This window comes from Bidens hawaiensis, unplaced genomic scaffold, assembly GCF_021521415.1.
Source record: "Bidens hawaiensis isolate Kalapana, Puna unplaced genomic scaffold, B.hawaiensis_p1.1 tig00027297_1, whole genome shotgun sequence".
NCBI lineage: Eukaryota > Viridiplantae > Streptophyta > Magnoliopsida > Asterales > Asteraceae > Bidens > Bidens hawaiensis.
The window spans coordinates 193,200-218,956 of NW_027494405.1; the positions used below are offsets into that span (position 1 = coordinate 193,200).

At 37.2% G+C, this 25,757-nt stretch overlaps 1 protein-coding gene and 1 pseudogene across 1 annotated transcript; one reads left to right on the plus strand and one right to left on the minus strand.

Moving 5' to 3' along the window:
- Positions 1–19,752, plus strand: part of LOC143575095 (F-box protein PP2-A13-like) — a 43,620-nt pseudogene extending 23,868 nt beyond the window's left edge.
- A 1,072-nt stretch (positions 19,753–20,824) lies between these two features.
- LOC143575099 (putative transcriptional regulator SLK2) lies at positions 20,825–25,493 on the minus strand. The gene is made up of 9 exons (XM_077059549.1): positions 24,295–25,493; positions 23,581–23,712; positions 23,449–23,497; positions 23,130–23,344; positions 22,967–23,035; positions 22,111–22,211; positions 21,898–21,991; positions 21,747–21,816; positions 20,825–21,657 (listed from the first exon to the last, which is right to left on the minus strand). The coding sequence occupies exons 1-9, from the start codon at positions 25,186–25,188 to the stop codon at positions 20,909–20,911; spliced, it is 2,373 nt and encodes a 790-aa protein (XP_076915664.1). The 5' UTR covers positions 25,189–25,493; the 3' UTR covers positions 20,825–20,908.
- Between the last annotated feature and the right edge of the window lie 264 nt (positions 25,494–25,757).

A 25,757-nucleotide genomic window follows, 5' to 3' on the forward strand; every position in this document is an offset into this window, starting at 1 on the left:
ACCTAACAGCAGGTCTAACAGCTCAGCTTTGCATCACGTTTTTGTAAAATCATAAAAGTATACTTCCACTTATCCAAAAATTACGAATTTATACTTCACAGAAACTAGACTCAACCTAGTTTACTGCAGTACCCACAATCTCAATCAATTTTCACGTTTACAGTTCGTTACAGTCAGTTAAACATCGTATATACGTTCTGTCCAGAATCTGTTCACATCAAAACTCATCATAATAACAATCTATGAACTATCATGCATCCATATAACCCTCTAGACACTATAACTACTATCCATGCATATCAATCACACCATACATACAAGATTAGGGTTTTATTTGAACTCACAATCAAGGACACAACAATTAACATGCAATACTATCAAACTAGTTATCAATCATCATCAATTAAATCAAGAATCACATGAATATCATAATACCAAGAAATCAGCCATAAAGGTTTACAATTAACCCAATAAAACTAACAATTAAACATAGAGGATACATAGAATAGTTGTGTATACCTTCCTAGCACCTTAATCTTCAATCAAACTTGAAAGATCTTGATTGTGTGTGTGTGTATATTAATCGATCTCAAGGAAATAAAGGGAGGGGATGGCTGCCAATTTTTGTAGGGGAATAGGTATGAGGTTAGGGTTTAGGTTTACCATGTATTTATAAAGGAATATGTTACACTTTGGCCCCTCAACTCCTAAGTATTACTTTTTCTAGAACCTTCTATCATAACTTGCACATTAAGTTAACATTAAGTATTACTTTTTCTAGAACATTCTATCATAACTTGCACATTAAATTAACATGACAATAATATTATCACATAACACATAATCCTAACACATAATTATCACATAATTAGTGTTTTAGTGTTTTTCGTTTATTCATCAATCGTTTGCGTTTCGGTGCAAATCCCGAAAGACTACTACACATGTAGTAAGTGTTAAGCGTCATTTAAACCCTAGTTTAAATGTAATGAGGTTTGCCTTTAGATTCAATAATCTAAAGTTTGAATTGACGGAGTTGCGTTAACGGAGTTAACCTGAAATTGACGATTGTCACATCATTCCCATGTTAAAGAATTTTCGTCCCGAAAATTTGAGTCAAGTCGTGATGAGTGTCTGAAAAAGTAAGAAAAATTTTCAGTTTGTCATATCATCCCCTAGTAGAAAGAAATTTCGTCCCGAAATTTAATTCATACCTCCGGTGATTTCTGACGGTTTGCCGGGTTTCGCGGTTTTCTATGTTTGGTCAGCCCTTCAAAAAGGTGAGGATACTTTTTCATCATTTGATTCTCGCGTTCCCACGTGAACTCCGGTCCACGTCTCGAGTTCCAATGAACTTTAACAATTGGAATTTTGCTGTGCTTGAGCGTTTTGGTTTCCCAATCCAAAACCTCAACTGGTTCTTCAACGAAGCGTAACTGTTCATCAACTTGTAGTTCCTCCAAAGGGACTACTTGAGTTTCATCGGATAGGCATGTGAAAAACATTGTGTACACTACTGAGTTCTGCTGGTAAGTCCAGTCGGTACGCCACTGGACCAACGCGTTCCGTTATCCGATAAGGACCAACATATCGTGGGTTGAGTTTGTTTCGTTTTCCAAAGCGAACCACACCTTTCCAAGGTGAGACTTTGAGTAACACTCGATCGTTTACTTGAAATTCGAGAGGTTTTCGGCGCTTGTCAGCGTAACTCATTTGGCGATCACGTGCTGCTGCCATGCGGTTTCGGATTTGAACAATCTTTTCTGAAGTTTCGAGTACCAGTTCTGGACCAGTGATTTGGCTGTCACCCACCTCTGCCCAGCAGAGCGGTGATCGACACTTCCGTCCGTCTAGTGCTTCAAACGGTGCTGCGTTAATACTTGCGTGGTAGCTGTTATTATACGAAAACTCTACCAAAGGTAAGTGGGGTTCCCAACTTTTTCCGAAATCCAACACGCATGCACGCAACATGTCCTCCTGGGTCTGAATAGTCCGTTCACTTTGCCCATCCGTCTGAGGATGGTATGCTGTACTCATATCGAGACGGGTGCCCAGTGCGCTTTCCAGCGACTTCCAAAAGTGCGAGGTGAAACGAGAATCTCGATCGGAAATGATCGAGACAGGCACTCCGTGTCTAGACACCACTTCTTTCATGTATACATGAGCCAGTCTTTCCATTTTGTCCGTTTCCTTAATTGTTAGGAAGTGTGCCGATTTAGTCAACCGGTCAACGATCACCCAGATGGTATCGCATCCCGTCGGTGTCTTAGGCAAACCCGTAATAAAGTCCATTGAGATTTGTTCCCATTTCCACATTGGGAGTTCCGGTTGTTGCAGTAGACCAGATGGTTTCTGGTATTCTATCTTGGCTCTGGCACAAGTCAAGCATTTGCTCACGTAGGTGGCAATGTCGGTTTTCATGTTCGGCCACCAGTAAAGTTCCTTTAAATCATGATACATTTTATCTGAGCCAGGGTGGATAGAATATCGGGACTTGTGAGCTTCGTCCATCACTAGAGTTCTCAACTCTCCGTATCGTGGAACCCAAATCCGGTTCTCAAAATATCGGACCCCGTCCGATCTGGTTTCAAGTTGCTTGCTCATGCCCCGCATGAGTTCCGATGGAAGATTATCATCTTTCAAAGCTTCCAGTTGCGCATCGCGAATCTGATCGGGTAAGCTGGCATGAATCGTGAGTTGCAATGCTCTCACTCGTCTGGGTTTATCTGTTTCTTTCCTGCTGAGGGCGTCGGCCACCACATTGGCCTTGCCAGGGTGGTACTTGATGGCACAATCATAATCTTTAAGCAGCTCGACCCAACGACGCTGTCGCATGTTCAGCTCTTTCTGATCGTAGATATGTTGGAGGCTCTTGTGGTCGGTGTAAATGGTAAACTTGGTACCGTACAAGTAATGCCTCCATATCTTTAGAGCAAACACTACAGCTCCGAGTTCCAAATCGTGGGTCGTGTAGTTCTTCTCGTGAACCCGTAGTTGTCTAGAGGCGTAGGCTATAACCTTCTCGAGTTGCATCAGCACACAACCGAGACCTTGTATAGATGCGTCACAGTGTACCTCAAAATTTTCCGTTCCCTCGGGGAGGGCTAAAATAGGGGCGCTACAAAGCTTGGTTTTCAACAGTTGAAAAGCAGTTTCTTGCGCGTCACCCCAGTTGTACTTAGTGCCCTTGTGAGTCAAAGCGGTGAGGGGTTGAGCAATCTTTGAAAATCCCTCGATGAAACGCCGATAGTAGCCGGCCAGTCCTAGGAATTGCCGCACCTCAGTCGGAGTCTTAGGTGCTTCCCAGTTTTTGATGGCCTCTACCTTACCGGGATCGACATGGATACCATTCTCGTTGATCACATGTCCTAAAAAGTGAACCTCGCGAAGCCAAAATTCACATTTCGAGAGTTTAGCATACAGTTGTTCCTTCTTCAGTAGTTCCAGAATTATCCTTAAGTGCTCTTCGTGGTCAGTCTCGTTCTTGGAATAGACGAGAATATCATCGATGAAAACAATCACGAACTTGTCGAGGTACGCCTTGCATACTCGATTCATGAGATCCATAAATACGGCTGGTGCGTTGGTTAGGCCAAAAGGCATAACTGAAAACTCGTAGTGACCATACCGTGTTCTGTAAGCCGTCTTTGAAATATCATCTTCGCGCACTCTCAGCTGGTGGTAACCGGATCGTAGATCGATCTTCGAGTAGTAACTCGATCCCTGAAGCTGGTCAAACAAATCATCAATTCGGGGTAAAGGATAACGGTTCTTGACCGTCACCTTGTTCAATTCCCGGTAGTCGATGCACATTCGGAAAGTCCCGTCTTTCTTTCGGACAAACAAGACAGGGGCTCCCCATGGCGATGAGCTAGGTCGGATAAAACCTTTATCCAACAAATCTTGCAACTGGGTGGACAACTCCTGAAGTTCCGCCGGTGCGAGCCGATACGGGGCTCGTGCTATGGGTGCTGCACCGGGTGTCAACTCGATCTGAAATTCGACTTGACGAATAGGAGGGAGTCCAGGTAAATCCTCCGGGAAAACTTCCGGAAAGTCTCGCACAACCGGTATGTCTTCAATTCGTTTCTCCTCCGCGGGTTTCTCAACAATCTGCGCCAAAACTGCCGGATGACCCTTTCGTAAATACTTCTGTGCCTTCATAAGGGTAATGACGCTGGTGGTCATGCCGCTTCTCTCGCCTCGGACCGGAATGATCTCGCCAGAAGGGGTGGTAATATGGACTATCTTATCATGGTATATAATCTCCGCTCGGTTCTCGGATAACCAGTCCATGCCGACAACGACATCGAAACTACTAAGCGTAAAAGGAATAAGGTCGATGTCAAAGACATGACCTGACAGTTTCAACTTACATCCCGCAAGTATATGAGTTGTTACTACAGTTTTACCGTTAGCTAATTCAACAGGAAACTTAGCGTCTAACGGGGTTGGAGTAAGGTTTAAAAGTTGGCTAAAGGCCTTTGACACAAAACTCCTATCAGCTCCAGTGTCAAACAAAACAGAAGCAAAACAATCGTTTACAGGGAACTTACCAGACACCACATGCGGATCTCTGCGGGCTTGACCTGATCCAATCACAAACGCTCTTCCTTTGCCATTTCCTCCACCGTTACTGCCACTTCCATTACCCCTATTATTGTCATTCTGTTTCAGCTTGGGGCAATCTTTCCGGAAATGACCTTCCTGTCCACATTCAAAACATCCCTTAGTCGTCATCGGTGGCTTAGGAGCACCCTTCGCCGCAAGGTCAACTCTACATTCCTTCGCTTGGTGACCTATCTTTCCGCATCTTTGACACTTGACACGGTCACACTGACCAACATGATGATAGTTGCACCTATTGCACTTTGGATATCTCCCAGCATATCCGCTCGAACCCTGCCCGCTACCGTTGTTATTGTTGTTGTGACTTTGATTGTTAAAGCTCCGAGTGAATTCGGGCTTACGGTAGTGTTGTTGCGGTGGGAGGTTCGAGGATGAGGATCTGGTGTTGTCAAACTTCCTCTTTCCGCTGCTCGGGTTGCTGTTGCTGTTGTTGTCATTACTCGGGTTGTCACGGGCCTTAGTGGTTGAACCCCTAGGTGGTAACGCACCTTGGGCCACTGCTTGATCCGTCAGTTTGTGAGCTAACCGGATCGCTTGTTGTATCGCGGCTGGTCTGGAAGACGTCACCATGCCCTGAATCTGCGGTGCTAACCCATCAATGTACATTTCAATCCTCTTACTCGGCGGATCTACCATCCGTGGACACATCACCGCTAACTCGTGAGAACGGGTAGTGTAGGCTTCGATTTCCGAACCCACCATCTTCAATGACCAAAATTCCGACTCCAACTTTGAAATCTCCTCCCTCGGACAATACTCTTCTCGCATCAAGTCTTTGAACTCCTCTCAGTTCATAGCGTTAGCTAGTTCCAATCCAAGAATTTGCACATTTGCACATCGTCTGAGGACACCTCTGAGTGTGCCTCCTCCTCAGCCGGTTCTTCTTCAGGCTCCTCCTCGGGATCTTCCTCGGGGTCCTCCTCAGGTTCCTCTTCAGGATCTTCTTCAGGATCTGCCTCAGGCTCGGCCTCAGACTCTGCCTCGGGTTCGGCTGCGTTCTGAGCAAGTTGCATTTGTAGGTCATCGCAACGCTCGAGTGCTATCTCGGTTCGGGTCCTTGCTTCTTGGAGTTGCTCTTGCAAGTCTATCATCTCGGCTTGCATCTTCATCATAACCTTCGTTTGTTGCTCACTAGTCTCTTGCATTTCTTTCATTGCCGCTGCCATGCGGGCAATCTCCTCCTGAGTCTCGGTTCCGTCTTTAAACAGTCTGGAAACATTTTCTCTCGTGTAGCGCATGTAACCCACATCACGCTCCCAACAAGAAACGACAGCTGCGAGAACTCGCTCCACAGGTTCGGTTATGGGTGGTAGGGTGTTGGGATAAGCAGGGTGGTTCGGGTGAGGTAACGGGGGAACTTGTTCGCGATAGACCATACGTCTGATCATGTTAGGGTACCAATCCCAACTAACGTCGTTTTCGTAAATGCCTCCGGATAGGCGGTACCTCTTTGGTGCGGGTGTTTCGAGTTCCGGGACTACTCGGGGTGGCAATGCGGTAGGTAATTGCGGTTCCTTCCCGTGAGCATGAGTCATCAGATCGGACGATGATGAGGATGGCGTCGACATCTCTACAGGTATGCCGTGTATGCGCGCGTCTGAGTGAAAGAGGTAAAGAGATAAGACAACAAAGACTACACAAACCTATGCAGTGCGTATCATTATAACTAATGGGTCGTCGCGGTTATAGTCTAGTATGCATGCAGCTTCTAGTTCGCTATAACCAATGGCTCTGATACCAATCTGTCACACCCTCAAAATCCACTAACGGAGTTTTACCGTCAGAGGGTGTGAACTGGCAGGATCGGAATCATTAGTTATAATCAAACCAAGGAAAAACGTTTAAATGAAAGTAAGTGCGGAAGCGTAAAACCTTAATTCAAAAGTTGCGTCACGCAGGACGACTTAAAACCAAATGTAACTGTTAAAATTAAGTTTGCAGAATAAAAGTGTTTTCATTAATGCATGCTCCTAAACCGCGCGCCCGCCTCGGCTACCTGAGAATAACATACTAAAAGTGTCAACACAAGGTTGGTGAGTTCACAAGTAAAATAAGATAAATCGTTTAGCGTTTTGCGTAACCTCGTTACGACGTTTAAATGTTGCGTAACCCCGTTACGACGTTTGAGTGTGTAACCACGTTACAGCGTTTAAGTGTGCAACCACGTTACAGCGTTTAAGTGTGTAACCACGTTACAGCGTTTAAGTGTTTTGCATTACCAGATAGTGTTATGTCAAATTATATATCGATAGGTAGCTAATCTATACAACAAGTATCGCTAAGTGGTTCGCGACCGAAGCTGACTGTTTATCAAGTGCCCGTCACCAGGTCCTCCAGACCATGGTAAGTGTTAGCCAAAATTTACACCCACTCAACCTCCAGTTGAGCTTAGCGTCGGGTGGGGTTTGTCAAACCCAGTAGTACTACCCAAAAGTGACTCGCTATTCCAAATATTAACCGGTCCGATGTGTGGGACTTCAAATGTTATGTATGCCGCTTAGCCTTTACAAGTGATATATAATTTATAACAAAATCTTTCATATGCGTTTATCTCAGAAAATATGTTTATCGGAGTATGTTATCTCCCCCAAGTGAAAAACGTTTGAAAACAGTTTAAGAGTGGGGTAAGTGAACTCACTGTTTGCGAAGAATATCCGATCTAGATCACCGAGTGATGCGCGTCGTAGAAAACTCTCTAGCGTTCTAAAATAACAAAGAGATTTTCTAAGTATCGGAATGTTTAACGAGTCTCTAGACTCGGCACATAATATCTATGCACGTAACATGTTTCGTGTTTCGTTTGTGAATCGTGTGTGACTTAAACAAGTAAAATTGTGATACGATACATGAGTGAGCAATTACTTTCGTGTCACGTACTAATAATGTATATCACTAGCAATTATTCCCGTAAGGGCATTTTGGTCAACAAACAAAGACTAACTAACCATTATTCCCCATAAGGGCAATTTGGTCAATTCATGGCAATCAACTAACAACTATTCCCTGCAAGGGTATTTTGGTCAAAATACAACAATTTTATAAAAACTATCATATTTCATGCATTCCTATACAACTCAGCAGCTAGTTTCGTTATGACAGAATTTCTACTTGAAAGATTGCACTAGCTCACCGATCATAACGTCTCAATTAATTCACCAAAAATCACCACAGAAGCATACATATCTTAGGTTTACAGAACATATTTCATCTTATTTTTATTCCACATATTTTTCTTATAATGACCAAAACATTACAGCAAACTCATATCAGTCAGATTCATGCGCAACAGAATGTTATTTACAATTCCCGTTAAACGAAAAATCCAATAAATGCAAGACCACTTGGGTTTGGTTCCTAACTCAGTGAGTCAACCTCCAGAAGTGGAACCAACCCAATTGGTCTCGTAGTTCATGAGATATAACATTTACAACATAACCTAACAGCAGGTCTAACAGCTCAGCTTTGCATCACGTTTTTGTAAAATCATAAAAGTATACTTCCACTTATCCAAAAATTACGAATTTATACTTCACAGAAACTAGACTCAACCTAGTTTACTGCAGTACCCACAATCTCAATCAATTTTCACGTTTACAGTTCGTTACAGTCAGTTAAACATCGTATATACGTTCTGTCCAGAATCTGTTCACATCAAAACTCATCATAATAACAATCTATGAACTATCATGCATCCATATAACCCTCTAGACACTATAACTACTATCCATGCATATCAATCACACCATACATACAAGATTAGGGTTTTATTTGAACTCACAATCAAGGACACAACAATTAACATGCAATACTATCAAACTAGTTATCAATCATCATCAATTAAATCAAGAATCACATGAATATCATAATACCAAGAAATCAGCCATAAAGGTTTACAATTAACCCAATAAAACTAACAATTAAACATAGAGGATACATAGAATAGTTGTGTATACCTTCCTAGCACCTTAATCTTCAATCAAACTTGAAAGATCTTGATTGTGTGTGTGTGTATATTAATCGATCTCAAGGAAATAAAGGGAGGGGATGGCTGCCAATTTTTGTAGGGGAATAGGTATGAGGTTAGGGTTTAGGTTTACCATGTATTTATAAAGGAATATGTTACACTTTGGCCCCTCAACTCCTAAGTATTACTTTTTCTAGAACCTTCTATCATAACTTGCACATTAAGTTAACATTAAGTATTACTTTTTCTAGAACATTCTATCATAACTTGCACATTAAATTAACATGACAATAATATTATCACATAACACATAATCCTAACACATAATTATCACATAATTAGTGTTTTAGTGTTTTTCGTTTATTCATCAATCGTTTGCGTTTCGGTGCAAATCCCGAAAGACTACTACACATGTAGTAAGTGTTAAGCGTCATTTAAACCCTAGTTTAAATGTAATGAGGTTTGCCTTTAGATTCAATAATCTAAAGTTTGAATTGACGGAGTTGCGTTAACGGAGTTAACCTGAAATTGACGATTGTCACATCATTCCCATGTTAAAGAATTTTCGTCCCGAAAATTTGAGTCAAGTCGTGATGAGTGTCTGAAAAAGTAAGAAAAATTTTCAGTTTGTCATAAACAATGTTTTAAAAGATGTGTGACTAACACATGGTCGTCTTTGAGAATTAATAATTGAGTTTAAACATTAAATATACATATTATCTCTGATAAAAATATATATACATTTTTCTTTAAAAAAATCAAGCCTAGCAGGGTATTAGGTTGGGTCTTAAGACCCAACCCTGGTCTAACAAATCCTGTCTAATTAGAATTAGATTAATAAAATAAAGCAATAAAAAAAATATTCAAGTCATTTGCCTAGTATAAGAAGTCATCCATCTAAACATAATCTTACTTATTTTTCATATGGGATTTGGAATATCTCATGCAACTTTCCGGACACTAACAATGAAGCTCCAACGAGTGGCAAACCACCAAGTCTTGGAGACTTACCGGAGAACTGTTTAGCCATGATTCTTGATCAATTTGACCCACCGGAGATCTGCAACTTAGCCCGTGTGAATCGCACATTTTATAGAGCTTCATCTGCTGATTTCTTGTGGCAATCGAGGCTGTCCGAAAACTAAGAGGTTCTTGTGAAGAAAATGTTAATGGTTTACGTCTGATCAGGTGTTTGTGTAAGAAAGATATATATGGAATGTTGTGTTGTCCTGTTTGTATGCCCGATGGTACCAAGGTGTTTGTTAAGTTTATATATTTGAAATGTTTTTCGTTTTAAATATGCCGAAGATGTTAATTATTAATGGAGTGTGTTTTTAAGCAGGAAGTGTGGTGTGAGAAGAGAAAGGGTAGAATATGCATGTTGGTTTCATGAAAAGGAATGAAGATAAACCAGAATACAAGATCGAAGATATTTGTAACGATTCCGGCAAAATCAGGTATACCCTAACCGGTATATACTATTTATGTGTTATTTAATAATGAATATATGAATTATAATGCGTTTATACGAGTATGTATGATTCACAGTACGGATTATACTCGATTATACAGTTAATCGTATTGGAAATACGATTAACCGATTAACGGTTATTGAAGCCCGAACGAATCAAGGATTACATTATAGACGAGATATATGATATTTAGTGATGTTTACGAAGTATTAAAGCTTCGGGATAAGTGAATTAAAGCAAAGAAAAAGAATTTTCGATTTAATGGTACGTCGGTACGTTAAACGAAACCTTTAATACCAAACCGAGCAAGAGACGATCGATCAAGCCGAAAAAGATACGCAATTATTAATAATATGATGTTTTAAGTTAATAAATGTCATGGTTTAAGTTTTTTTAAAGTTTTAAATCGGTTTTATATAAATTTCATTTTTAAGCCGAAAACAACCGTTTTAGCCTCGTTTTAAGCTGAATTAAACATTTAACCGAAAAACGAACTGAACCAGATTATCCAAAACGTTATCCGGATTTCCAAAATCCAAATGAATGGCTAGAAATGGAAAGGTGGGTCCCACCCCACCTCCCCGTCCCTTCCGATCGGCAGGGGTATAACCCCTTGCCACTTATATTTTTTTTTTAACAAGCATTTCAACATCCTTCTACTCTCTCCACATGATCACTCAAAAAACCCAGATTTGTAGCAAGAAAAACACAAGGTAAATGCATATTGTGATGGCTAAACCTTAGTTTTAGTTCCATATTTTGAGTTTATAATGCAAAGATGAGGTTTTATATTCAAAAGGGGTGAAAACCCGAGCTATAAACCGATCTTGCTTGACCAAGGGATGTATTTATGATATACAAATGATCTTGGTCTAAGAATGAGTTCAAACGAACTAAAAACGAAATTTTACGGTTTAAATCTTTGTTTTTAAATCATAACCGAACCCATGAAAGAAATGGCTTGATTGTGGGTGTAACTTGCTTGGTGTGGTGTTATTTTGCTTGTAGGTGTTGTATCTAGTTGTTAACAAAGGCTGGAAAGCAAGATCTTTGCGATTTGAAGCTAAAAACACAAGGTAGTTCGGTTTTTTTTTATATAGTGTATGTGATTTGGACAGATTGTGGTAAATTTAGAGTTAGGATACGAAATTTCACAGAGATGATCTACACATGAAAATATGAGTTCTGTGAAAATTTGGTAATTTTTGGACAAAGGATGAATATTTGGTGAATTTAATGCTCGGTTTTGGCTAAAAATGGTGAAAAATATTTAAATATCATGATAAATTCTGGAAAATTCAAAATAAGCTTTTTATAACATGTAAAAGTCACACACAAAATTTAAGGTCAGTTGGAGAAGTCTAAGTAGGTTTTTCGGTTAAACGAGTTCTAGGGTTTTCTAGCTCGGTTTTAGTGAAAATGGCATGTAAAAAGAGATTTTGGTTCTGGAAAAATTACAGGGGACTATGTGGATGGCAGGGGTCATCCAGGAAAAATTTGGGATTTTACTAAGGTCGTTTGGTATTTACGACATATCTAGTGTTTAAATGGTGTTTAAAAATAGATAAATAAATTTTAAATATAAAAATTAATTCTGGAAATATTTTTATAAAATTCCCCACTGTCAAAAAGTGATTTGTGCAAAATTTCAAGATCCGAGATTAAACGGATAATTATTTTTGCTAAAAAAAATAGAAAAAAAACAAACTTTTAAAGTTTAAAACGCGTAAACCGGTAAAGTTCGCCTAAACGAGCTGACTGGTGTATAAAAACCCTAAAAAATGAACTATTTTCATGTAACTGAGTTAAACAGGTAAAAATAAATCATCCGAAAATAATTCGGATGATTTGGGTAATTTTATCCGATTTAACAGTTTCCGGTACACTAAAGACGGAAACGGGTCCCGCGGCCAATCGGGGCGTCTAAACCGAGCTCTAATTTCACAACTTAATTAAATTATCAGTCAACAACTATTTTCGGGTCGTGTGTGACCAAACTCGTTTTTGAAACGTAAAAACGGATAACCGTGCTAGGCACGCAAAACGGGGAAAACGAACTAATAGTAATTTTGACTATTGAACTCTAAACGATATCACAATCTGAGTCCGGAGAAGTGTTTCTGGGTTAACATTGCCCCCGGAACGAGTACAGTACTGGGTTAACAGTGTCCCCAGATGTACCGGTTAACACGGTTAAAGTTATATTAATAGTGATTGTATAGTAACGAACTTAGGGATCGTATTACAGATCCGGACTAGTAGCTTGCATACTGTGTTACCTACTTGCTTGCGATAAGGTGAGTTTCACGAGCCCCTTTTTTCTGAATTGTTTTTAAATATTTTCTCGGGGCGGAAAGCATGTTACTATTAAAATGTTTAAGTACATACTGAACGCATGGATTTGCGTGTATTTATATATATTTTATTGTACGGGAATCGTACGGAATTGTACTAAGATGGTGATTGTCTGAGTTGCTAACATTGTAAGGCCCCGCAACACGAGTGATTAGCTAAAAGCCGGTAGAGTGTGAATAGTACTATTGGTCTGACAAACCCAACTGGTCCGGCATGGATTTGCTGATGTTTCCCAGCCAGTTGCACATGTCTATTTTGTTGTTATTTATTTTGCTATGTAATGTTAGGCATAGCGGTTTGGGGCAGGTTCGTGGGCGGAGTATGCCACGGGGTTGTATGTGGATAGTCGGAGGTTTCACTCGTGGGCTCAGCATAATTACATCGCTAATATATGATTATTATAATGATTTGTCACTGTTTATTTAAATTAGTGAAACTCACCAACTATTCGTAGTTGACCCGTTTTCTTTACATGCTTTCTAGATACCCCCAAACTGGAATAATTGCTACATGCTTGACGATGCGTGCTTTTTTTTGTGGAAGCTTAATGATCTTTTTGTATTAAATATGTTAATGTACTGTTGGTAAAACTTATGTGCTAACGCCTAGACGGTAACTAAACTCAGAACAATTTAATATGGTGTAAATTAATGTAGTAGTGTTTTCTTTATAAGTAATGCTGTTGATATCAGACGTGTCTGTTGCACCCCGTTATGTTTCCGCTGCGGTTACGGGGTGTTATAATATTGGACTCACATAAACACTCTTCAATCCAGGTTTTTCTTTTGGCATGGTATATGTGATTATTATTAGCTTGGTCACCAACGCTCTACATCAGCTAAACTATGTAGCTGCGAACACTGACAGACTCTTGGATTTTTTTTAAATGGGGTCTGAATTTTAGGTTCAGGTCAGCTTACAAAAATAAATATACAACGCCGTGAAAATTAAAATACAATGCCATATAATACACGATAAAAAGTTAATGAAAATATGATACCATGAAAATACTTTAAACATCCAAATTTCAATCAAAACTTAATTTAGTAAAGCCATTAGCAATCAAACATGAAATTATGAAAATCTAAGCATTTAACTCTCAAGTTAATCCCCCCAACCCAATTGTGGCCTCGTGGTTGGGAGCTTGGGTTATCCGGTGGAGATCCAAATTCTCAACTATCACATGCGTCATTTTTGTGGATTATAGCAATGAATGATTTGAGCTAAGCATTGCAAGGTTGTCAACTCAAATCCCAAACCCACCTGAGTTTTCGTCTCATTGTGTGTTACGCCAAAGAGTTCTGCACTTGTGGTGACACAACGACTGTCAAGTGACAGCCGATGGTATGGTTTTCCGGGAGAACGTCCAAGCCAAACTCTGAAGCCCAGTTAAGACAACATAGTTTGACCAAAATAAAGGAACGGGGCTCTTCAAGTTTGAAACGCAAAAGAAGTTTCCATTCCAAAAAAAAATTAACTCTCAAGTTAAGAATCAGAAAACACAACTGAACACCACAAAATGACCAAGTCAGAAAATGGCAAAAGTAGAAAACCCAACAGTCACATCTTAGGTTTTAATGGGATATAAAAATCTCAAAAAGGTTCGCGTTAAAAATATGTATACAAAAATTAATGTTTGTGTCGCTTGATCCGTGCATTATATACTATGCATGCCTTTGCTTTCGAACCATCCTATTATATCTCCTTACTGACTGAAACCCCTCTCTCCCATCCTATGATATCTTAAAGACAATAGGATCAAACCACAGTGTCATATCTTCTACTGATTTTATGTGTCATGTGTGATGTGTTTCGATCAAACATACATAACACCTGAAATCAAACAAATTACCTTCTTATGTGTATGTCCTTCCTACATATAAAATTCCAAGTCTTGTCACCAGGGGCGGATCTAGTGTTTGGCTAGAGGGAGCGTTTGCACCTACTCAAGTCCATAGTTTTCTTTATAAACTTGTAATATATTAGGTCCAAAGACCCAAGTGACCCATCGAAAAAAAATTTGGTGACCCATCCATCATTTTTTTAATGCCTCGAACTTAACTTTTTAAATTTTAAGCCAAAATTTTTAAGCCCAATTTTAATTAGTTATTAACAATAACAATTAAACCCATATTAATTAATTGCTCAACCACTTTAATTGAAATTTTGAAATTAGTAGGAGGCAAACAGATTATGGTGATGGCGGCTTCACATGTTATCGATGACACTAGTTATAGACCCAAAAGACAAAGGTACACAATCACTAATCAACATTATTATAATTTCTGATTGTTTCAACAGTGTTGTCGATATGAAAATTCAAGAATTTAGTGATTGCTTTAATGAGATTAACACGAATTACTTCAAAACATGTTGGCTTTCGATCTGTATGATTCATTTTCCAAGTTTGATGCATCAAAATTAATGAGATTGTGTAAGTTTTATCCATATGATTTTGATAATTGGGACAAAATTGTTCTTTCATCTCAACTTGGTTTGTACATTGATAGTGTGCGAAAAGATGAAAGATTTGCTAATCTGAAAGGTATTACGGGTTTTGCTAGAGTTTTGGTGGAAACAAGGAAACATATCTCTTTTCATTTGATTTATCGATTATTAAAGCTAACATTAGTTTTTCCTATTGCAACCGTAACGATTGAGAGATGTTTTTCGGCAATGAAGATTATAAAGACAAATTTACGTAATCGAATTGGTGAAGATTTTTGAATGCTTGTGTAATTTGTAGTGTTGAAAAATAAGCATTTTTAAGTGTTACGAATGAAGTTTTAATTGACCGTTTTCAACAGATGAAATCACGTAGAGGTCAATTGTAATATGTATTTTGTTTATCATTAATGAAATTTATTGTTTACATTTCTATACGTAGTTTGTTTAATGTAAATTTTTTACTCAACCTGTTTCGGTTTGACACGACCCATTTTGGTTTGACTTGTTTTTAGTTTGAATTGACGAGTTCTAGGTTGAACTTTTTTTACACCCACTGACTAAATTTTCTGAATCAGCCACTACTCATCACTACTCGAAAGGTTGTATGATACAAGCAACAAAACTAACATTGAAAGCTTACCTAAAAATAAAATTGGCTCCACATTACTCACGAGTACCAAAATATGTGGTTCGTTTTGTTGATAACAAAATATGCAAAACGTGTGGCTCATATTTATCGATAACAAAATATTGTATTTCATTATTATTTAAAAAAACATGCATGTTATATAATGAAAAATTTCTTACTTTTTAACATATTAAAATGTCATATTTTTTAGAAAAATAACTTAAAAAAATAGTCGATTACCATTGAAATACATTTTGTAATTATTGTGTGTATGTTGCGTAATTATCCATATGCTAATATAACATATATATATAAATATAGGAAAAGATTAAAATAAAAACTCACTCCAGTTGAGAAAACCATATAAACTCTACCTTAGCTATTGATCTAATCAAATAAAGGGCTGAGATTAATTCAAATAAAAGCTAAATTTAGTTTCTATTATTTTAATGAAAAGTACATGAAGGGTAAGTTTGTAAATTCATATATCCTTACTTTATGTCTACATCACCCAACACCTTCCAACATCACCATTTTTTGAATGTTGATGTTTGGATCTAGATCTTACAAACATTAAATTTTCCAACCACATTCCTCTCTCCACTTCTTCCAACCATCTTCTTGTTCTTCAAACCAAACCACTTTCTTCTTGTTCTTCAAATTATCAACAACCAACATGGTCCAGCAACCCAAAAAAGCATCTTTCGTGAACCCTCGACACCTGTTTCCGGCGCAAGGTGATGGCGGCGGTTAAGATATTGGTGTATCAGAAACTTTTTATGAATCCGTGAAAGATCGTGATGTACTAGAAACTCTTTATAACATTGTTGGTCTTCATCTTTGGCCACCACCACGTAGCGGCGACCGATCGTTTACCACTTAATCCAGTGATTTTCCTCTACAAAAGTTTCAGATCTAAACAAGAATTTATGGATGAAAGCTGCTAAAAATATCGTCGTTTTAAGTTTTTTTTTTTGTACTATGTTGAAAGAGTTCAGGAGTTCAGATCTGGTCATTTTAGTATTTTTATTTTTTAATATATTCTTGAAAATTTTGTTTGGATTGAATCTTATTTTATATTTTTTGAAATTTGTTATTTTAGATTAGAAAAATAGATTCATTATTCTATTTATTGTTGGTCCTTAAAAAGATTCAAACTTTTTTTGTTTTTGTTGCAATTCTTAAAGAAATTTTGAATTTTGTAATAAATCTTCATCTTATTTTTTACTGGAAAACAAGACAGTGAAGTGAGGTGGTGTTCATAGTTTAAACTGGAAATATTATTATCCAGTTTTTTTAAAACATATACGTACATTTTTAAAACATATGTTACGCTTGTCTATAAACGTATGTTTTAATATGCAAAACATATGTTACTTTTGTCTATAACGTATGTTTTTAACATGCAAAAAACGTATGTTTCAATATGCAAAAACATATGTTACGCTTGTCTATAAACGTATGTTTTAATATGCAAAAACATATGTTTTTTTGTATCGGAATATTAATATTTAAATGAATAATTTTTAATATTTGGTAAAATCAGAAAGTCATAACAATTTATCAGAACTTAAACACCAACATTCCTTCATCAAAGTCTATGTATAACGTACTTTAACATGAAAATTCCATCACATGTTACTAAACAAATTAAAAACAAAAACTATTTTTATTTGAATATCAAAATTAAACTACCAAAATTAAATTGAAGCATGGAACAAATCAAAATACATTTGAATATCGAAATTAGAACCCCAAGTACATTTTATCTTTTTCGTTTCCCTTATGTAAACAAATATAAAAAAGACACTTTCCCAAAACAAAAAGGCTTCAAACACTTGACCGAAACAAAACTTCAAATACTTGACCAGAAGAAACCTTCAAACACTTGGTCGAAAAAAAGGTGACTACTTTCTTTTTGACATCAACTCTGCTTGCTTTGCCGGAAAAAGGGTCAACTTACTTCGCAGGAAAATGGGTTTACACTTCTTGCTTGCTTCGCCGAAAAACGGGATTCGATAGAACCTGCAGCTAGCAGTCACCATACATTTCTCCAAATTAGCAGATCAAGGCTCCCAATGTTAGATCTGATCGTCATCATACATTCTCCAGATCTTCGTCGGTGAAGATGTAGATTTAAAAATTTGGCCAGAACAAAACCAAACAGATCCGATGAAGATGCTCATATGTATATGAGGTGTATATGAGGTTAATTGATGATCCTCAAAATAAGGAGAGAGAGAGAGAGATAAAAAATTATGATTGATGAAGAGATCTGGTTGAAAGAAATGAATAAAGCATAAAATGGGTCCATGTAAGGTTTTAGGAGAGAGAACAACTTGATATGAAAATACAAATTTACCCTTTACAATTATTGAATTTGAATAACAAAAATGAACACGTGGCATGTCTAAGAACCACATACCTGAGTTTGCGGGGTTTTCTTAACTCAACCAAGTTTTACTTTCTATACTTTCCCTATATATATATATATGTGTGTGTGTGTGTGTGTGAAAAGGGTTCAAATAAGAATAAGGAGTTTCCTAGGAATTGTAAGAACCAACAAATTTTTAACATTTGGCATTACAAATGATGGTGAAAGAATAATTCTAGGAAACTATGTCGGTTATTGATAATTTTAAATCTCAACCATTGATTAACATGATCCAATGGCTATGATTTATTTCTAGTCTTCCTAGAAAACTATTTATTTTTAGGATAACCCTCCCCTATATATATATATATATATATATATATATATATATATAAGGGTTCAAATAAAAAGAAGTTTTTTCCTAGGAATGGTAAGAACCAATAGAATTTTGACATTTGGTATTAATACCTATGGTGAAAAAATAATTCTAGGAAACTATGTCGGTTATAATGGTGAAAGAGTAATTCTATGAAATTATGACGGTTTTTGGTAGTTTTAAATCTCAACCATTGATTGATATGATCCAATAGCTATGATTTATTGTTAGTCTTCCTAGGAAACTATTTCTTTTTATTATAACCCACCCCTATATATATATATATATATATATATATATATATATATATATATATATATAGAAAAGAGTTCAAATAAAAAACAAGTGTTTTGTGAGAAGTGTGAGAAGAGCTTTAAAATAAAATAAACCACCTAAATATGACACTATACAATGTAAATATGAAACAATACAATTATTTAGAAACTACCAATTTCAACCACTAGATCATAGATCCAAAGGTCTAGAGCTATTCTTATTCTTTTTTCTCACAAAAATATTGTTTTTTACATTAACTCTACCCTATATATATATATATATATATATATATATATATATATATATATATATATATATATATATATATATATATGATGTTTAATTATACCAATGCATATATTTTCTCCTAAACTACACATGTTACGTCTCTGATAGCGTCGTATTCTACATACGAAATAACAAAGAAAAAAAATACAGAGAAAATAGAAAACCTAAAACGATTAGTTTTTTTTATCAGCACTTCATATATTTTAAACTTTATATTGTTTACATACCATATGTAGATTATGAAAATAAAAAACTAACTAATTTTTCATATAATTTTAGTTTTGTACAATTTACCTACATATATGTAGGCTATCTTACCTACACATTTATTGGTTAAAGAACAATCCAAATAATTTGTTCATATTTTTCTTATATTTCAGGCCATAACCATCTTTATGAAGTTAAGATTTACAACTTAGTTTCATATTGTAGATTTCACACGATTGCATATCTTCAAAGAGTATGGTGGCTGGAAGTTGAAGGAGATGTTGATTTCGATTTCCCAGTAGGGCACTATAGTCTATTTTTTCCGTCTGCATCTTGGAAAAGCGTTGGGAAGACAGTCTCGACATAGTCCATCCAGCAATCACGATGTCCATGGTTGGACCATGAGTCCAGTCCGATTCAAATTTTCAATATCAAATGGTCAAAGTGCGATGTCAAAATACTTTGTTGACGAGCAAGGCAAATGGATATGTTATCATGTGGGAGACTTTCTCGTTGAACACTCATATGAACCTACCAAGATCAACTTCTCAATGACCCAGATCGATTGTAACCATCAAAAAGGAGGATTGTCCTTAGATTCTGTACTCATATGTCCTAGTGATATTGGGCCATAAGACTTGTTTTGGGACGCGTGTGGGTTCGAAGGCTCATGTATGCTTGTAGGCGTAAAACCAATATTATGTTGACAATTATTCATTTTTATTGTTGAAATAAATTCAATTTACTAACTTTGGTATGTTCTTATATTGTGCGTTAAATATTAATTTGGTTATTGTATATGGACTTGGGCTTGTATGTTGGATTATAAGAATATTGTTATTGGGCTAGGAGTTTCTGGGCTAGTGGGCTTTGAAGCTGGACACTAGGCCTAAAGGACTGTATATGTTGTTGGGATTTGGGAAGAACAAGGGCTTATTTTAAATTATATTGCAATATATAGAGTTATAGACTAGAGGTGCACAAATAGGGCTTTTCAAGTACCAGGGTTCGGGTATGACCGGATATTGAAAAATCGCGTATTGGCAATACTCGGGTCGGGGTCGGGTTTGGGTCCGGGTATTGTTTCTAAAAACTATACCCTATGTATCGGGTTCGGGTCAGGTATAGAACCGGGTATTCTAAAACCAGGTGTTGAAAAAAACCCTATTTATGGGTTTTTCTGGCTTTTCTTTTGGTATTTTTTCGGATATATTTTGAATTTTTTAAGGGGTTGCACCTTTTAGGATTATTTTTCTGGTATTTTCGAGTAATATCGAGTATAAATCGGGTATTTAAAAACCCCGGTTCCGGGTATTTGTAAAATCCGGTCCGGGTTTGGAACCAGTTCGAGTTTTCGGGTATTACCAGGTACAAATCGGGTCCGGGTACGTGTTTTGATACTTAAATGCATACCCTGTACGTACCCTACGAGTAGGGTTGGGTACAGGTTCGGGTACTAAAAAAACCGTTCCGGGTATTTTTATCGGGTCCGGTTCCAGGTTCGCTTTTTTTAATACCCGGGTTTTTAGTACCTGTACTCCAACCCTTATATGCATTTATAGAGCTTATCAATTACAGATACGGGCATTGGATTTACACATTTTGTGCTTTTAAGACTTGTTCATAACTGAAACATGACAAAGAAGGTATAAGAAAACTGGTAAACCCACAACCGGGATTGAAGCCAGTCACAATTTTGTACTGTTTAAACATACAACATAAAAGTATATATTACTATTAGTAGCAGGAAAGAATAATAGCTCATGAACCACCCACCTAAAACGTAGTCAGTCTCTTAACACACATAGGAGGCTAACCAAATGGTATGTTTAAAGATGAAGAAGGTGGAGTATATAAAAGACAATTCAATACAACTGTACATAGTTTTAATACTTTACGCCTTCCAATCAAAACCCATTCCCTCCTCCAATTCATCATTTTCAAAAAAACCATTCCCCGTAAACTCACTTGCTATATCCTGAACCATATCATCGCACAAATGCGGCGCCATTTCACCTGTCACCGCCTTCTGATTATCAACAGCCGACGAGTCGCTCCGTGAAGCACCTTTAAAGCTATTACTCCTGGTTGGCACAGCTGGCGGCCGCAGTGACGTCCCTGTTGAAATCCCATATCTCAAACCGTCCCTTCCCATACTCCCGCTGACGGCACTCTGCCCGGAAACCGACGGCTTGGGCCCACCATTACTCATATCTTGAAGCAGTAGCTGAATCATGTGTTGTTGCATATGACCACCACTGTGAGACGGTGACTGCTGGTGGTTCGGTTGTACCTGGAACATGGGTCTTTGTTGGAAGCCGTCAATTGCCGTCATACCGGCAGAACCCTGAAACGGGTATCCGTTTTGGGTCGGGCTATTGAACGAAGAAGAAGCTTCTTGTTGGGAGTTTGAGGGTTTCCTCACAAGCATGTTTTGGTAGTTTGACATTGCGAGTGCTGCTTGAGGTGAACCGCTTAGTGGAGCTCCTCGGTTACCCATTTGTTGACTATTGTTGACACCTGGATTCAGTGAGACTAACTTACTCAGCCCGTTTCGGTCTGCTGGCTGACCAGGAATACTAGATATTTGTTCCATTTGTGATTTGCCCGGGTTTGTTTGTCGAGGGAAATCTTTCAATCCCTCTGTAAAAGATAACAACATAGTTCAGAATACAAATGCTCTATACTACCATATTAATAATAAAAATAATAATTGGTTAAATTATTATTACCAATAGGGCCAGATTTAGTGTCTCGGCAGAAATCCATCAAGTCTTTCATGCTATTGACGACTTCTGATATCTAGCATAAATTCAGTCTGCAAATAAAGATTTGACCCGAAAAAGGGAAGAAAACAAAATAGCAAGAATGAAGAAAGTGTACCTGTAAGCATCTAACATATCTTTTAGAAAAGCCCAAATCATTCAATGATTGTAACTCTAAGCTCCTAGCCAGCTGTCGCCCAGCTGTCACAACCCTGTCACACACCCAAACAACCAGTCACAAAATGTGTTTTGGATAAAAACTTGGTCCATTACTCTTCTCATCCATTATGCACACTCTGATACAAAATAAATAAATAAGCTTTAAACTCACATATTACTATTTGTCTGCAAATCTTGCTGAGAAACCCCATCAGAGCCACTTTCTGCTATTGTAGATTGGCATTTTTGTGCTACTTGTAACAACTGATTCACCTTTAAAACAAACAAAATAAACGAACAAAAATTAATTAATAGAACCCATTTGAGTCTATAACCGAAACCAAATTTATATTTTTAAAAACAATTGAAATATCCCTTTGTAAACTTCATTAATTACATATTTATCCAACCCAAAACCAAAATTGCATATAGAAAATATAAGTTATAGAATAACCATTTTACCCTTATTTTTACTAAACTTCAAAATTTCCCAAATTTTCATATTTTACCCAATTTTAACTAGCTTTTTTTGTCTTTTTCACAAAAATAACAATTTGGCATTTGTTGGGTTTTTTTTTAAGTTTCACTAACGAGTTATTTTTTATTTTCTTTTCATTTTTATTAAGTGTTTTGTTTTTTTTTTGTTTTTTTTTTTTGCATTTTTTCATTATTTTTTTTCATCTATGTATAATCTACTCTTCTTTATCACGATCTTTTGAAGTAACAATCAAAAGAAATACGAGTGATGATCATGAAAATGAAAAACAAAAGGCCAAATTTTAATTTTGAAAGGGGTTTTAATATTGAAAGGGTATTTTTGTCACTATTTTAAACTTCAATAACGGAGGGGACATATGCAATTCTAGCTTTGGGTTGGATGAATATCAATTAGTGAAGTTTACAAGAAGATGTATGCCCATTTTGACTAGATCTCGTTCCTGTTAACTAGCCCGACCCAATCACTTTGCCAGACTTAAAATGGATTTATTCAAGTATCATGTTCTTTGTAAAGAACGGTGCTTTTGTACCTGAGGGGCAACTAATCTACGTAGAAGCAGCTCTTCATGGCGTCGTGCACAGAATTCCCAGGTTAATATCTGAAAAAGATAGATTCAATTAAGTTAAAAAAAACATTTATATTACATTGTTGTTTCTTTTATATTCAATAAAAATATCATTTGGGTATAATACCTTTAAATCGGGGGTGAAAATAACTTTGAGTTGACCCTCACGAACCACACGAAGCTGCTCGTATATACTTTCTTGAACTGCTTGTCCATACTCCAATACCATTATTCCAGAAGGAAATCTATATTCACGAGGCAAATCCAAGAACAAAAGCTCATCGATAACACCACTTCCGAATTTGATTTCATTAAGTCTTGGTAATACTTCAAACGTCGCCTCTGTTAAAACATATACATACATACATATACCATCAAAACCTAACCAAAATTACAAATAGTACCCAAATGTGACATAAAGATGAAACATAACCAGAATTACATACCAAAGCCTCTTCCAGATTTTGACCCACAAATATCGCACTGCCATGCATCCTGGAAAAAGTATGTTATCAATACACGAAGCAATCGAACAAAAAAGTGACACGTGCCATTGTTTTAGAAAATAGATAACATACCATAGCTGCCTGTGGAAAAACGCCCAATGAATGATGGCCTACATTATCATATAAAGACAAACACCACCTTTTTTTTGCACGTGGTGAATAATACTCTGCAACGAATTTTCTCCAGTAGGAAATACTGTTATCCTGTAAATATATAAACATAACATGGTTCGAACTTCAAACAGATTCATGCATTTATTAAATTAAGAAACGAATGGGCCTGGACTTAAACTGAACGTTTAATGAACTGTTTGTGAACTGTTCGGTTGAAATTTAGTTTAATAAACGAACAAACATAAACAAAAAATTTTGTTCATTTAGTTAAACGAACGAACATGAACACATGTCTTATTCGTTAATTTATGTTCATGAGCATGCGCTTAAGTTCCCTAGTTTACGTTTGCTAAAGTTCGGTCATTTACATTTGTTAATATATTCATTTAAACTTTTGAGGCCCAATGCATTGTTAAACCCATTAAATTTAATCACTTTTAGCGTAGTTATGTCCGTTCGTTTATGTTCGCAAACCCTTCACTTATACTGTTAAGGGGCGAACATTAGCACATTCATTTTCTTAACAAACGTTGACAAACAAGAAAACCCCATTCATTTAACTGTTCGTGTCTCTTCATTTGTTTGGTAGTTAAACGAACAAACACAAACAAGAACTGTTCGCGTTCATTCGATTCGTTTACAAGAAATAAAACACTTGAGAATCAAACTCACAGCGGGTCGTTGCCTTTGATGATACAAATATTGCATCAATCTTCGTGAGCATACGCCACCATCATAAGGTCGTTTCATTGCATTTGCAGGTTGCAAGCTTTGTTGTTGTAACTGTTGCCTCAACTGCAACTGCTGCTGCTGCTGTTGCTGCTGTTGTTGTTGTTGAAGCAAATGTGCGCGTTGAACCGGTGGTAAAGACTGCAACAACTGTTGTTGCTGTTGCCTTATTCTCTGCTGCTGAATCAATGTTTGCAACTGTGGATTTGAGCTTTGCAACTGCATAGAATCTTGTCTTTGCAATAACTGTTGCAGGACCTGTTGTTGCATAATATCTTCCTGCTTAATATCCAATCGAGGTTTCTTTTGCATGTGTGATACGTTATCATCATCTTGAATGAACGATCCAAGCACTCGTGAACCATTCGGTAGTGAAACTTGACCAACTTGTCCAACCCGTGCACCAGCTCCTTGACCCAGGCCCACTTGATCTTGACTTGAGCCCGGTTGCATTGTTGCCGGCCCGTCTATAACAGACGACCCTGAAATGCTAATATTATTCGAAGAAAATGATAAAGGCGATGCAGGTAACCGCATATAAGACTCGTTATTCGCACTCGCACTTCTTTGCAACCGCGGACCAGCACCACCGCCACCTGTAAGTCCTGAGTTAGCATCCGTAACCAGCGAACTTCCTCCAATACTATTCGTTATATCACCAGACACAGGCACCATGTTTGACCGCATGTTTCCATTAAACGGATTTGCAGAGTTCCCAAACGAGCCCAAATGTGAATTACCTAACCCTTGAGATTGCATATTCGTATCTCCTTGAAAGAAAATACCCGAGCTCGGTGAAGAATGTACCAACCCCACACCAGCCCGCGACGGGCCCATTCGCGATAGGGCCGCTTGCTGGCTTGAATCTAAGTAATTATCCAGCGCCAGTGCTTCCGGTTATCCCAATATTTTTGACCGGATCTACTGAATACAGAATATGCCCCCAATATAGGCAAATTTGTAACCCTAAACAAATTACACCAGAAGCTGAGAAAAAATAATCAGCAGCAGTTGTTCATACAAGACCTGAAATCAGAAACAATCAACAACAAATAGATCAATACTTAAAACACAATATCATTGAAACAATTCAAAGATCAGAGCAAAAGTTACCACAGATAACCTAATTTGTAATTTAGCAGCAAAAATTGAAGCATAAACACCAAATTTCCACAAAATTACCTCCTAAAAGAGCATAAATTGCGAAGAAAACCACTAAATTAACAGATAAAACTCAAATTCAAATTCAAATTACACCAGAAACTATAGTTTTACATCAACAACATTCAGGAACAATCAACAACAAACAGATCAACCAATGAAAACATTTATTAAAAGATGAATACTTTAACATGAAATCATAGAAGATTTCGAAAGTTCAGAGCAGCAATTAATTACCACATAAA